The sequence below is a fragment of the Equus caballus genome, chromosome 4 (assembly GCF_041296265.1).
Source record: "Equus caballus isolate H_3958 breed thoroughbred chromosome 4, TB-T2T, whole genome shotgun sequence".
Taxonomy (NCBI): domain Eukaryota; kingdom Metazoa; phylum Chordata; class Mammalia; order Perissodactyla; family Equidae; genus Equus; species Equus caballus.
The window spans coordinates 43,484,737-43,500,647 of record NC_091687.1 but is presented as its reverse complement, the minus strand read 5'-3'; the positions used below and the strand labels follow the sequence as shown (position 1 = coordinate 43,500,647).

General features: G+C 39.6%; 1 protein-coding gene across 4 annotated transcripts in view; it reads right to left on the bottom strand.

The window, feature by feature from the left end:
• Positions 1-15,911, bottom strand: part of DYNC1I1 (dynein cytoplasmic 1 intermediate chain 1) — a 282,836-nt gene that overhangs the window by 50,802 nt on the left and 216,123 nt on the right. For all 4 annotated transcript variants that reach the window (XM_023639239.2, XM_023639242.2, XM_023639240.2 and 1 more), the window contains 4 exons: positions 13,566-13,712; positions 9,482-9,595; positions 6,847-6,980; positions 3,019-3,163 (listed from right to left, as the gene is read on the bottom strand). In XM_023639239.2, coding sequence (XP_023495007.1) covers positions 3,019-3,163; positions 6,847-6,980; positions 9,482-9,595; positions 13,566-13,712 — 540 coding nt within the window. The remainder of the gene's footprint in view (positions 1-3,018; positions 3,164-6,846; positions 6,981-9,481; positions 9,596-13,565; positions 13,713-15,911) is intronic.

The following is a 15,911-nucleotide window of genomic DNA, read 5'->3' as shown; positions in this document are numbered from 1 at the left end:
TGATTGATCAATTCTTTCTTTTACTTGTCAGTTTTCAAAATAATGAGTTAGTCTCGCTAGTATTCTCCAAAGATGACTGGTGAGGGCTTTGTCTTTTTTCAGTATCATTATGAACTCATGAATCTATTACCCTTATTGATATTCTTTCGCCAGTAGAAGCTTATTGAACTTGGCTTCCAAGTCCTTTGACAAGAAATTTGCAGTGTTTGGTAGCTTTCTTGCTTTCTATTATGACAAAGTATTCCAGGTTCATTTTGTACATTTCCTGCTCCAGATCTAGAATTAGTAATTTTGGTTTCTTTTAGTAAAATTGGTATTTAGAGGGCACAATCTTGGACACCAGGAATGTCATTGCTACTAGATTGGCCGTGGTTTTGAGACCTTTTTGTTAGAGCTGTGAAAATGTATTCTTTTACAAGTAAAGGTAACACACACCATGAGTTCTTACTAATACTTTCAATTCAAATGCAGAGTCATTACAGAGTTTTTACTTAACTTTGTGCATTTGTATCTCTTTTCAACCCTCATGATAATATCAATTCTCAGTGACACCAACACAGCCGTTTAACTTATCTCATGATAAAGACACAACAGTATCAGAATAACAGTAACAATATGACCACCAGCAATATGAGTACTAAAAGAAGTTAAAGCTTTTTTTTTGTAGTCCTTCTCATCCTTAAAATATATCCCTTTTGGAATATATAGTCAAAATACAGGGTTTTAAAGTCACTTAGAATCATTCCATACTAAACTTTTGCCTCCAATTTGAACCACATTAAGGTTGATTTGTTTCATATTACTTCAAATATTTTAGGGAGCAATTTTAAATTTATTTTATTTTGTTTTATAACTATGTAATCTTTACATGGTTCCCAAACCAAATATACAAACAAGGTATATTCAAAAAAGTATGGCTATTATCTTTGTTTCTTTTAGCCTCCTGTCTCCTTATAAGTAATATTTTTGTGTGTGTGGTTTATCTTTCCAAATTTTAAAAATACATAAATAAATATTAAACAGCGGCAGTGTACTCTTTACACTTTTCTCCACTTTGCTTTCCTCATTTAAAGATATATCCTAGAGATCACTCCATAATAGTATGTAGACGTCTTTTTCATTTCTTCCTACACTTGAATAGCACTCCTTTGCATGGATGGATCATACTTTTGATTTGTCCAGTGCTCTATTGATGGAATTTTGGGTTGTTTCCAGTCTTTTGCTATTCCAAGTAGTCTTTCAATGAATATCCTTCTGCTTATGTTTTTTTTTTCTGGTATATTTCTAGTATCTATTTTTGCTAGTATGCCTTTGGCATAGATTCTAGAAGTGGGAACTGCTCTGCCAATGAGCAAATATGCATGTATTATTTTTAGATATTGCCAAATTCTCCTCCATAGTGTTGTACCATTTTGCATTTCCTACAGCAATGCTTGAGAATGGTCGGTTTCTTTCAGTCTCATCACAGAGTATGTTATCTTTTAGATTTTTGTCAATCTAATAGTTGAAAAGAGGTTTCTCAACTTGGTTTTAGTCTGCCTTTCTCATATAAGTGAGGTTGTTTTTCATACAGTTAAGAGCTAATTCTGTCCTCTTGACACATTTCCTCTCCATTAATACCCAGAAGCCACATACACAAAAATTCTAATTTTTTTCCTATTTCTTGGGTTGTTACACTTAATCTCCTTTTCTAGTTCCATTTCTCCTGTTTATTTCCTAAACATTCCTCTTTCTCTGGATTGTGTCTTAGCATTTCTTTTAAAATCCACTCCTTTGACTGTAACAATCATTGCTATTCGGACTGCTACTAAGTGCATACCTGCAGCCCAGAGCTCTTCCTCTGCTTCTGTCCCACATATTAAACTGCCAGCGGAGATCATGGATTGTGCTTCCTGGGCACCTTAAACTCAAGGTGCACAACACACTTCCCCAACATGTCCTGTCTTTGGTGTTCTCCAGTGTAGTGAATGCTACCACAAATTACCAGTTGCTCTAGTCATAAACCTGAGTTTTTCCTAGTGACTTCCTGCCCCCCCACCCCCTGCCCCGAGGAAGATTTGTCCTGAGCCAACATCTGTTGCCAATCTTCCTCTTTTTGCTTGAGGAAGATTTGCCCTGAGCTAACATCTGTGCCAATCTTCCTCCATTTTGTATGTGGGGTGCCGCCACAACACAGCCACTGAACGTGGTGTAGCTCTGTGCCCGGGAATCGAACCCTGGGCCGCCAAAGCCGAGTGTGCCAAACTTAACCACCAGGCCATGGGGTTGGCCACCTGGTGACTTCCTTTTTCACCTTCCTTATATCAAATCAATCAGCAGTTTCTATGGCTTTTATCTCTTAAATGATTCTCAAATGCATCTGCTACCCTCTATTCTGACTACTGGTCTAAGACACTGTCATTTCTCCTCTGGACCACTGTACCTTCCTTCTAGGTGGTCTTTCCTTTTCTTGCTCCCAAACATGGTCAGAATTACCTTTGAAAATACAAATAATATTGTGCCATTTACTAGCTTAAAAACATTCAAAGGCTAAAAAAAAAAAATTTAAAAAAATCAAACCAAATAAAAAGAACCACCCAAAAACCAAAACATCCAAGTCCCAAGTCATATATTTCGATAGGTACCTATGTATGTAAGTAAGTGCTACAAGGTCCAGACAATCAATACTAAACTGATAACAGAGGTCACCTCTGGGCAGAGGCCTGGGGTGGTAGGCAGTGAAGTGGATGTCATGGGTAGAGTTAGTGTTGGTGAGGGAGGACTTCCGTTTCATCATTATTTGAAATTTTTACAATTAGAATGTTTTCAAGTATTACCTATATATTTTAAAACAAAATGTACTAAGAAAGCGAGGCTTGACTAGCTGTGAGGCAGACCGGGATCACCAGCAGTCTGTATGAATTCCCAAAGCCAGGTCCCCTGGAAGAGATTTCAGATTCTCTACAACTCTCCCCAGGGAACAAAAATGGTCCTCTTTGCCTTTGTAATACCTGAGAATTTCAATCAGGGTATTCTTACCTTTGTGGTCCACAGTTTGACGGTCCAGTCAAACGACGACGTGACAAACAGGTGTGAAAAATCGATTGCGCCCACTGCCATGTGGCAGTTAATTCCTGTCACTGGCCCTTGGTGACCTTCGAAGACCTCACCGATACCTGCTTTGCTGCATGAAGACCACATGTGAGCAGAATTTCAGTAACCTTTGCAAAGCACTGATGGCTTTAAAAAAAATACTTGTTGCTGCATGATGACTTCTCCGTAATTTAGAACAACGATTGCCTACCAAAAATGAAATCACTTTCATATTTACCTTGAGAGAAATAATGCTAGACTACTTTTGGTGATTAAAAAACAATATGGGGCAATATAATCTTTTTAATCTTCAGAATTGAATATCAAGTTTTACCATTTAATCCATTTTTCAGGAGTTACCCAAATCCCATCATTGTTGATGTAGCTACTTTGATAAAAAACATATATACTTAGATAGCAGAAGCTTTCATAAGACTATTTTATTCTTGTGATGACATTTGGCACATGTTCCATTTTAATTCCTTTTGGGGAGCCTATTGGCTATAAAACTCCATACATCTTTACATACATACATCTTTTTTTTTTTTTTTTGGTGAGGAAGATTGGCCTTGAGCTAACATCTGTTGCCAATCTTCCTGTTTTTCGCTTGAGGAAGATTGTCCCTGAGCTAACATCTGTGCCAGTCTTCCTCTGTTTTGTATATGGGATGCCGCTACAGCATGGCTTGATGAGTGGTGTGTAGGTCTGCACCCAGGATCCGACCTCACAAACCTGGGGCTGCCAAAGTAGAGTGTGCAAACTTAACCACTATGCCACTGGGCCGGCCCCTCAAGGAAATGTCTTAAAATAAGTTGACCTACCTGAAAATGTAGTACTTTGTGGAAACCCTTGCCACCACAAAATAATATGCATAACTTAAGTGTAATATGGAGAAAATGATGTTTTGACTGAAAGCAGAGGAGAAATTTACAAATCCACTAAATGTAAATTCCATAAGGGCTGGTGCCTTTTCTTGTTGCCAAGTCCTTAGCATATGCTCAATAAATATTTATTGAAACAAAGAGCAAAGGAAAAGAGACAAACTTCTGCCTTTTTTTTCCCCACAGAAGTGCATTTGAGAAATAGTGATACACATTTTGAAAGTTATCCACAGACGTATGTCACATATTTAACTAAGCTGGGATTATTTCCAGCCCCCTATTATCACATAATAGTCCACACATGATCATACCCAATTAGGAAATATACCAAAATGCTATATTTTAAAAATCTGTGTGCATGAGGTTATAAATATTACAAATACATAGAGATTGTGGAATCTAAATATTATGTCACTAAGAGCAAAAATGAATTAGGTTATTAAAACCTTTGGGCTTCTGGAGCACCAATGTGTTGATGAGCTGAGCGAAATTTGAAATCATGAGCGAACTGCTGCAGCGTGTGCTCCGTGTAACAGGCACTCAAAAATTATGCCCAGTGAAACTGCTAACAGCGGTTCCACACGTGATCATTTAAATTTGTTCTAATGAACACGAGGAACTGATCTTTGAAGTGGCCCCTGGTGAGACTCCACTTGCTCTTAACAGCATCCTGAAAGGGTTTATAGGGTGCAAAATGAGGACCTTGTTTAATTTATGGAAGTGGATTTGCACCTTCTCTACATTAGGTGAAAAACAGAAATCCCCCACCCCTCCCCTATAGCCCTATATGACCCATTTAAAATTACTACGAAGTCAAGTGCTGCTACTTTACAACTTTACTCAGATCTGTATTTTATATTTCAGATGGATGGACCAATATAAAAAGCAAAACCAAGCTCGTTGTAAAAAGTTTTGTGGTTTGTACCTTAGGTACCCTTCTTTTGAACCACAGAGCATATTCTGATGGTGCTTGAAAAGGATAAGAGCCACAGATCAAAAATATTCATCAAGTAAAAGGTTATTTACATTAGAGAAACTGAAAAAAAAATCTGAAAGTTGTCAATCAAAATATTCTGTAGTCTTCACAGATAATTAAGGTCCTGGATTAAGTCAATTGAACCTATGTCCTGTGATTCTAATAAATGTGAAGAGAAAGCTGAGACTCCCTGTTTGGCCCACTGCACTCTCTGTGCCTCTGTCACACCTATGGCATTCTACCCGCAGTGCAGATATTTGTGTGCTTACCTTTCCCACCATCATCAGTTCCTTGAAGACAGGAACCAGGTTTAAATGATGGCATGCCTGGCAGCATCTAGGAATGCCCTTTGCTCAAAGTAGGTGTGCAGTGACTGTTTGCATGAATGAAGAACTTAATTAGATCTTTTTATGCTTTCACAAAACGTTAACATGTGGTTTTAGCAAGTTTTTATGAAGTAGGACCATTGGGCATGGAACTATGAGGCGTATCTTCCTAGTCATCTTTAAATTACATGAGCAGGGAAAATACTGCTTGTTCCTACATGCAGAACAGAGGGACACCACTGCGCATACTGTATGACCTGGACCATGGATGCTTGTTACTTCTACAAAACACAAAAACACAGGAGCGTGAACTTGAAACAATTTCTGGTTCCTAATTAAATCTAAACAGCCTGGGATGAGTGCAAGAGATGAAGAATCATTTGAATTAGAACTACTAAAGAGAAAGAGAAACTAAGCACCAAGATGAACACAGTGAGCCTTTCAAAAGATGTGAGGCCATTAGTTAATTATTGCATGCAATTGTATAATCTAGTCTAAATTATTGGATTCCACTTTATCCTGATGTTTTTACAGGGGCATTTGCCAATCTTTCAATCAAGGCAGAGTTCTTATCACCTGGAAACTTCATGGTGGCTTGTACATCTCATAGGATTCCAGCCTCTCCGATAGGGAGGAAGGGCCCTAACCCACTTCCCTAGATTATTTGGATATTGTCATTTTTTTAATCCCCATATAGATTTTTAGCTCTTCATTTACTATGTGCCAGGCACTGGTAAGGGAATCAATGATGAAATGGAAATAGTTTGGTAAGAGAAAAATGGCAGATAAATGAATAGTTGAGGTGAAATGTGATTAATGCTATTGTAGATGCATATATAAAAATATATAAAATAGCAAATCTAACAGCCTGTAGTGCTATTCCATTTAGTCTACTTGAATTTTCACCATAGTAATTGTCACCTTAAACCATATATTTACTTCTTTGTTAGTTGATTGTCTTTAACCCTCAACCAGAATATGAACTCCCAGTCTGTTTTGTTTCTTACAGCACCCTATGATGTGATGGTGCCTGGCCCACAGTAGGTTCTTAGTAAACATTCCTTGAAAGAATGAATGAATAAAAGGAATGAAAATTCTATAAAACCATAGAGAAGAGAATAGTTTTCTTTGCCCAAGAGAGTCAAGAGAGGCTTCAGTGTGGAGTGACCTTTGTGCTGGCTCTTAAAGGATAAGGCGGAATTAACCAGGCCAGGAAGCAAGAAATACCAGACCCAGCAGAAGAAATCAAATGTACAAACTCATGGAGGTATGGTGGGATAAGCAATATTTGGGGATTGTTATCACTGATGGGTCCACAGCTGAAACCTGAAGGCTGAGGCTGGGAAGGGGCAGGTAGTCAAGGGTCTCATATGATATGCTAAGAAGCTTTGACATTTTTCCTCATGAGTAAAGGTTTACAAATGGATAATGACCAGAGCAGATGGATCTACAAGAGAATGAAGACTTGAGGCTGTGCTTTGCATTTCTTCCGAAATGCCTTTCTCATAATGCAAGGTGGTTATAATCCAGAAAGTGATAACAGACTTTGGGAAATGAGGAACACGTCATTGGTAAGAAAACAGAAAATCACCTTCCATGACGACAGGCTGTGTAGACTGTGCCCTCCTCACTGCCAACCACGAAGTTATTGACGTCTCCCGTCGGGAAAGCCATTCCGGTAACAGCCACAGGCTTGGACTTATTGTACACCAGCTCCATGCTCTCCTACCAAAACACGGCATGGTTACATTCCCTCTGTCAACTCCTTGCCATGCCAAAGATAGCACGGAAAAATCATTTGGCTAAATCGTCTGTTTGCTTTTCACACAGCGTTACAAAAGACCCCGGCTGTGCCAGAAACCACGCTTTACTGCCCCTGACATTCATGCTTCTGTGTATCTATGGTTTCAGGCCGGCTGGATTTCATCAGTGTGTGCTGCTGCTTCTTAAGTCAGGCAGACGTGACAGGTGAGAATTTTGAAACTAATGGTGCAGAAACTAAAGATAATACTGTAATGGTTACACTTGTCAGCCCCAGGCTTTAATAAAACACACAATACCCTTTTATTTACAAACATTTTCACAATCAATTGTTCATGAGAATACACATGTATTAATATCACATGTACTAAACATATTTGTCAAAGCAGGAGTGTGTGTCCTCCATGGACTAAAACCAGAAAGTTGTCACTCAGGTCATAAAAACCAGATTTCAACAGGGACCAGATTTCATGAAGGGCGGCTGTTGGGGGTACAGGCTTTAAGCCTGCAAAGAATGGTGTTTTAATAAGTCTTTAAAATAGGAAATGAGAGTCTTTATCTAAAATGATTTTCAAAATCAGGAATTAAAATGTATTTGAAAAGACATTCTGCAGAGTTAAGTTTAAAGACAATGAAGAGTATCACTAACATCCCTGAATATTTCTGGCTATTTACATCGAACAGCCTACTTTGTGTACCTGAAATAATTTTAAAAAATCATTCTAGGGGATCACGTCATTATAGTTGCTTGAGAGTTTAGCCTTTTTTGTGGAAACAAATAAACCAGGCCATCTCAGCCAAGGAGTCCATAAATCTGAAGCACATGCTAACCGTCTGGGTAGTGCAGACCATATGGTCATGTGACATGCTGGCAGCGCGTGAGATCCACATACAGCAAGCGCATCTGTGAGGGGAGGCTATGACAATATAAGCAGAAAACTGAACCATCCAATGGTTTGCTCCATTGCTAAAATTAGCAGAGAGGAAGGTACAGTCTCTTGGTTGTCCACTTGGGAGAGACGGGGTCCAGGGCAACTGCTGGATGCTCCCACGTCTGCCTGCCATCCACGGCTGTGCCATGAAACTCTCAATCTTTGTATGGAGACAGGAGTCTGTGGGCATGCTGAAACTAATAAAAAGGGTCTTGTAGCCTCTGTACGACTGGTTTTAACCTAAACAAATACACGTTTAATCAGCAAAATGGGCAATTAAAAATTCCTAATTAGAGGGTTCACTCTAATATCTGTTTGTAATCTCCATGCTTTTAAAGCAAAACAACATATTGCTGAGAATTTTAAGACAAAGCCATAAAATACCCACACACAACTCCTGACTTGTACAATGTTAAGGTCAGCAAAAATAGAGGAACTTAAATTGTAAGGAGCTTATTAGCTTTTTTCTCTCTCTCTCTTTTTTCCCCCTAAAATAATAAAAAGAACTCATTTAGTCTTAGTATTCTCTACATCTGCATTTTGTGGAGACTTATGGAAGGTGCTTTATGGTTTCCATATTTCCCTATGCACTTTGAAATTTTAATGTCTTCTAAAATTGTGAGAGAGACATTCTAGGGTCGTTATTCCAGGAAAGGGAACAGGAATGTTAAAATTGAGAATTATCTCCCACGTATCTTTTACAATTTTCTTGATGTTTCTTCACATTTTTGTCAAAGGCTATAACAATGAACTCTTCTCTGCATTTTTAGTTGAAGGACAGTGAAGTACTTTTTCCTCCACAAAGAAATGTGGAAAGAGCGTGTATATGTGTGTGTTTATGTGCGAATGTGTGTGTCTTCTTGTGTGTATGTATACATACGTATATTCTGAAAGTTGCATTTAGATGCCTCCTCCCAATGGTCTCTTTCTGCTCCTTTGTTTGGTTCCCATCACTGCAATCAGGAGTGGTTTGGAAACTTTGGAACATTCTCATTTTTGACTTCTCATTTGTTGAGCAAAGAATGGCAAGAGCCATACCAGCAAACATTCCAGAGGAGAAAACAGACGGTTCAACAAATTCTTCATACACACGGGCGGTAGTCTAGGCTACGGATACAAGCAAGGGCTTGGATTTCTGTTTTGCTGGAATACCTTTTCTCCAAGGCAAGTACCCATAAGGGATTGCTCTGGGGAGCTCCAACCTCGTTTGCATTTGTTTAACAATGCTGTAGGGTAAGTACAATTCCTACCACAGGCAACTTCCATAATTACTATGCTTTAAATGGATTATCTCATTTTCACTTGAAACTGACCTAAGGATTAACGTATTACAATAATTACATGATTTGTGGTAAAGGAAATGGGTTTTGGCTTCAGGAGGAGACTGCTGAAAGCAGGCCCTACTCTTTCAAGTGCATCCATTGGTTTTAGCTCCTATAGGATGTGAGGGTTTGGCTTTTAGAAACTATGTTCCATTAGGCAGGTATCTCTTTTAACCAGGATGCTCTTATGTGTAGGGGAAAACAAACCCACCTGTGGAGTTGAGAGCATGTCCAGGCTCCAGGAGCACATTTTACCATCAGTAGAGACAGTGATAAGGTTATGAGCATTCTGGGTCCCAACAACATTTACACAGTACACGGGATGCTGCAAAAACATAAACACAGAGGATCAGACACTGATCCAAGAGGAAATGCTTACATTTGAGTGTCAAACACATTACTCTAAAACATGGATTAAAGAGTGACATAATCCTACAATAATACAAGCCTAAGGTCATTTGCCACTTTTGATTTGAACCTGACTTCTCTCTAAAAGCTCTGGCAGCAACACATAGCAGTGGAAATATTTACAAAGCTCCACCTTGCTCAGTCAGATGCAATGCAACAGAGCTCAAGGAAGCTGGAGCAAATGAGGGTTGACAGGGCAGAAGCAGCACAGGGAGGTGAATGTGGATTACTTGAATGAGTCTCCACTGCATAGTTTGGCTTCTAAGCTCACAATGAGTGATGGGAAGAGACAGTCTTCAAAAGGGTAGAACCATTGACTTCTTGAAGGAATAAGTGTTACTAAATCTGAAGTTTAATGCATTATAGTCACAGTGCCAAACATTTGTTAACATTCCTTTAAAAAGTGGTTAATACTCATCGGCCTCTTTAATTTGAGAGACATACTGGTGGTGGAAATTATTGGCACAGTGCACCTAGTAAGATAAAATTAGGTTCTTTTACTACAAATGTTACTGCAAAATCTAAGATAATGATAGATTTATTTTTCAAAATACCGTTTGGGGTAGTATGGAGGCTTAGGTTCAGCCAGGGCCTTGAGAAAGGTCATTTATACATCCAAGCAAGATGCTCTAACCTTCTGTCATAACTCTAGTAGTTTATCCCACTCTGTAGAATCCTAAATGGTAGGCTAAAATCATTTGCAGCTGCACATTAAATACTAAATGGAAGGTTAGCATAAGCAGAACGTAGTAGTAATTTGGGTTAGATTTCAGGGAGCTTAGCTATCGGTGGCCAAACCACAACTTAGCTGATGCTTCTCTGTGCAAATAGCTGATGGTCTAAGTCTTTCTCTTGATGAGTTACTGTCCATAATACCTAGCCACAACAACAATGAAACAATCTTTAATACTGGAAAGTTGATATTATATAAGGGGTGGTTCCCAAACTATTATTATCATATAAACTCCTGGTCAGAAGGAACTGTAATAATCATCTAGTGAAGTTACGAATCTGCCTCTACCAAGAGGTGGTCCAAACTCTGCTTAAATACCTTTCTCAAGGGGATCCAGTTTTTAGCACTAATTTCTGGGGAGTTCGTCCTTCCGCCAATGGGGATAAAGAAAGCCCAAGGAGATACTTTTAACGCAGTGCCCTCTGGAATCATACAGATCAAGTCAAAAGAATACAGCTGTTTTTGCATATTTATAAATTGCTGTTATATTATCCACCCCCCACCCTCACCTCCAATCTCGTCTTACTCAGACTAATCATCCCCAGTTCCCCCAACTGCTCCTTGAGTACCTCGTTTTCAACACCTTCCCCATCCTGGTTACTCTCTTTTGCATGTGCTGTATTTTGTCTGCTCTCCTCTTACAGTGAAGTTCCGAGAATGAAACACAAGTGTCTGTCTTATTCTGACCAGCAGAATATAGAAATCCAGGGAGCATTGAATTGTCACTTCTCATGTGATAAAAAAAAATGCCTGTATTAATGCATTCTAAACTAAGATTTGCTTTTTTTGCAATTGCATCACTTCTTTCACTCATGCTGATGGACAATCAACTGAGTTCCTATGTCTTTTTCACACGCTATTCCTATAGAAACTTTCAAATGAATCAGCTTTAGTGGATCTGGACAGTGGTAAGTACAGCAGAGATCTGGAACTAAATGTTATCCTGATCAGGTCTTTAAATATCAAGAGGACTGACTGGTTGTGGCCCTGTGGACAATGCTCGTGGTCAAGTCTGTGGTGGATGTGGAGCCTGCAGCAGTGCGAAACTCAAGCCACAAAACATGAAGCTTTGTGTGGAAATCAAGTGGAAGAAGGGATGAAACAAGCTCTCACCTACAAACAGCAGACTTAGCAAAACTGAAGAATAGGAAAGCAAGGTCCGGACATTGCTATGAACCTGAAATCTACCCAGTGTTTTTCAGCAAGAGTCCAGTGGAGTTTCTTTTGTTAACCACCAAGCATCAACACAAACCATCAAAATCCTAATGGACTGAGACCCTAAGGGTGTACGAAGTGGGGAAGGAAGGCATCTAGAAGAATGTGTAGAGAAGGAATGCTTGTGGTAGCCCCTCCCTGGCTTTAATCAGTTTACTGGCCTGTGCTTTCATGAGTAATAAAACTCAGTTTAAAAGAAAAGGGAGAGATGTAAAGAAACCAGAACAGAAGCAGACACGTGGGCATGCCTACTCATACACACACACAAACACACACAACTCTACTTAATGGAAAGAAAAAAGCAACAGTACAGCTCATTTTTCCAGTATAGATGCCAGATTGTTTTTATTTATGTTAGGGATAAACTTACTGTGTGGCAGAGGACTTTGTTTTAATTAGGATTTCCTGTTGTCCCAAATGCATATGTGTAGTGGGTGTGAAAGGAAATTAGTTAGTAATCTGTGGTGGGCCTCTTTTTCTTTTTTGATCTTGGTACCAATCAGCCAGGCATTAGTGGAAGTTGAAAGACAGTCACAAAATTAACTGTGCACCGTTAAGTATGGATTCATCAAAACACAGCAAAAGAGAAAAAAATTTGTTTTTATTTTCTTACAGAAATGATGTCTGATAATATTTGTTATCAGATATTATTCTGTTTGACAATACTAGTATTTTCGTTGTAATGATCTCATCCTAAGTTACTTGAAAAAGAAACATTAACTCTTTGGAAGAGCTGCTGGATTTCGATTCTCCCCAAAAGCTTACTGCTAAATGTTCTAACATTTGGATTAATAATTTTTTGACATTTTGGAAGATATGCTCACAAACACACCAGATATCCACATAGAGCCAAGAAGTGGTTTCATGCTTCTTGAGCATGCACCTGCATCAAACCCATCTTCTCCTGGGTCACAATTTTCTGTTATTAGTTTGGAGAAATGGGGTAGGCAAGAGCAATTTTCTAAGATTCCCAAGAACTGGTTTCACCTGCATGTGTCTTAGGCCCAAGTCAATCAGAATTAAGGCTGACTTGGTATTTGTCATTTCCCATTGTCAATCTTACGAGAGTGGGAGAATTTTCCTCTTCATGGTCTTTTTAAAAACTAGAATGGTTTTGAGGTCAGCAGATGAAACAAATGAGGCAACCACATTAAGGAAATTGAAAGAATAGTAGAGCTGTATGTTTGGGCATAATTTGGGCATTTCAGAGAAAGAACATCAGTTACCCTGGATGTCAAGGTAGCAGGGATTGGTGGAGACATGCCTGTCTTCTCATTCCTTCTAACAATTGCTATACACACCTGTCATTCTCTTAAAGGAAATGACAGAGTAGTTGTCTTATGAACACTATACTGAACCTCTCCTGCCAAATTATGGGTAATGGTTTTGAGATGTTGACTTTTAACCCTAGGGATTATACTGTCACTGTGGACTTTACCATTGAGACTCACACCACGCATTCCAGAATTTAAAGTCATAGCACTCCCTCAAACTGCGAATGGAAAGGCCTGTTGGCAAGAGCCCCATACACCACTCCAGGACAGAAAATGCTTACTCTTCATGGTCTATTTGAAAATATGAGTTTCCACCTTCTAATGTAAATGTGAAGGATTTCTTTAGAAAAACAATTTCACAGCTGCCTCTTCCAAAGTTTCTCCCTATGTCCTTTTTAAATTTTAATCTATCTTCACTGGTGGCCTTTAGGACAGTCAAAGAGATCCTTTCTATGTGTTAAAACTTGTAGATTATTAAGAGATTTCTCTAAACTCAGTGTTTCCTTCATCTACTTTTCACTCAACTTTATTCTAGCCAGTCAAGATACAATCACTATAAATTAGATACTTCTAACTTGGAGTTACTGATAACGTGTATTCTTGCCAGTTATCCTCTCTTTCAGGGCCTGGATGGCTGACAGGGATATGACAAAAGCTTGACTTACTGTGTGTGCAGCAGCTGACAAGGGGGTCCGCTGCACTGGCGTCCTTCGGTGACTGCGATTATCCCACAGGACAATCTGGCCCGAGTAAGTCCCACCCACCACCAAGTTGGGATGGAAACGAGCGAAGCAGACTGACATCACAGAGGACTGTGAAGAAAAGGGGGAGAGAAAGGCGCTGTGAAATGGGTGGGGAAGGCTTGCTTCTTCCCGAAGAGAGAAGAGTTCATCGTGTAAACTCAACACGTCCTGGAAAACATAAAGCAATTGTTAAGTGCGCAGCTAGGAGGAAAGTTTGTATACAGACGCAGGACTTTCCCTTGAAAGGCTGGCCAATGGTTACCCCTTGAAACTTGACATTTGAAGTCCTGGCCATATCATCAAATAGGCATAAAACCTGTCTTAGGTACATCATTGTTTTGTGGTCTGTAAAGCTTGGTTTATGGACATTTCCCATATACCGATAAAATTGTATCAGAGCTAATACTAACTCTCTACTGAAGTCTTTACAAAGCAATTCTTTACTTTGAGGGCATGGCCACATCAAGTTATACTATGTGCAGTGTTGGCAAGGCTTCAAGGACTTTGAAATGGGGTGCTTTTTTTGTTTTTTGTTTTTGGCTTCATGTAGACTTCTAGGAAGCATACTGACCTCAGACCGATCCAACTGGTTCCTCCCCAGATTCCCTCGCCTCCCATGGGCATTGTCCCGACCTTTAGCTTGCCCACTTCAGACAATTCTTAATGTTATTCTTTGCCTATTTTAACTAACAGTCAGAAATGGATTTCAGTCCAACTCTTGTCATGGCCTGTCATAGCATCACAAATGTGGTTTCTGAAATTCCACAAAAAGACTACAGGGCCCTACATTTTATAGGAAATTACTTAGCTGAGACAGAACCACGATATACTTAAAATCAGACAAGTCAGTTGTTCCACATCTGCTAAGAAGTCCATTTTGATTCTTGCAGCGCTTTCCATGTCTGCATTTATATGCAGAAGTGATTGTTTTTAATAAATGCATTTCATCCTTCAAGCAAATTCAATGAATGATCCTATGTGTAAGAAGAGCACTGTAGCCAGCATAGTGGGGATACAAAGGTTGCCATGGCCCTCAACAAACTTGTGCCCTGGCAAAGGCAACCATAAAGCATGCACACAGAGGAGCAGAGGTGCTGCCAGTCTATGCAGTGCCTTTGTATGAAACAGAAAAAGGTGCCTCTCTGCCCAGACGGAGTCCTGTGGGCAGGTGCACGCCTTGGGAAGTGGAAAGTAAGATGGATTTTCATGCCCACTTGTCCCATGGGTTTGATATCCTTGTGCAGGGCAGAACTTGCACACACAAGTAGCAGCCTTGAATGTGATACATGCCATGACTAAATCCCAGGAGCACGTGTGGTGTGTGTCTGTGTATGTGTCTTTGCATGCATGAAGGAGCTGGTGGGGAAGATTTGTTTTATCTAGGAGAGGGGAGGAAGAGGAGAGAGGAAAGGGATGGTTAGAAAGACCTCATGAAAGGGAATGTATCACCCCTTGAAGTATGTGTGGAACATTCAGCAAGTGGAAAGGGAAAAACACAGGCATTCCTGAGAGATAGGGTAATGAGAAGAAAGGACTAGAGGCAGCAAAACAGAGGCTGGTGAACAGCCCACAGTCTGGGTTGGCTGGGAAGGAGCTTGCATGGAAGAGGCAGGTAGTAGGAAATGTGGCTGACGAGGTCACCTGGGCCACACAAGAGGGGGCTGTGAATGGCAGGCGCTGTTTGGATCTTTTTCTGTGGGCAATGGTAAGAAATCACAGCTTTCTGAGCAAAAAAGTGGAAGGGTCAAAGGTTGTAAGTGATAAGTCAGCAAAGAAGTGATTGAAGAACAAAACTACGATCTCTTTCTGACTGGGAAGCTAACAGTGCATTTCTAAAAAGATCAGATCTACTATCAGCCTAAGGCTTCCTTGGGAGAAAACATCTCAGATATTCTGAGGTAGAATAAAGAATGTAGACTATTTTTCAATGCCATGTTTTCCTAGTTTGAATGATTTTCAGTTCCAATTCCCTGAACACGATTAGATGGAGAACGTGCTCGTGCCCCAATCTGGTTTTCATAAAGTTCAAGAATAACTCTCAATAATGATACCAAATTAAAGAAAAAGCAAATAGTGCTGGTCAGCTTCTTGTTTTACACATCCCACAGAAATGATTCTTAGTTTTCAATTGATGAAATTCTTATGTTGCTTGAGCTATGTTGGAAACATTTTTTTAAAGCTTCAGAAAGACTTAAAATTATCCAGGTGGTATCAACAATTGAATTTACCAAAGCTCCAATCAATATGGATAAAGGAATGTCATTAAAT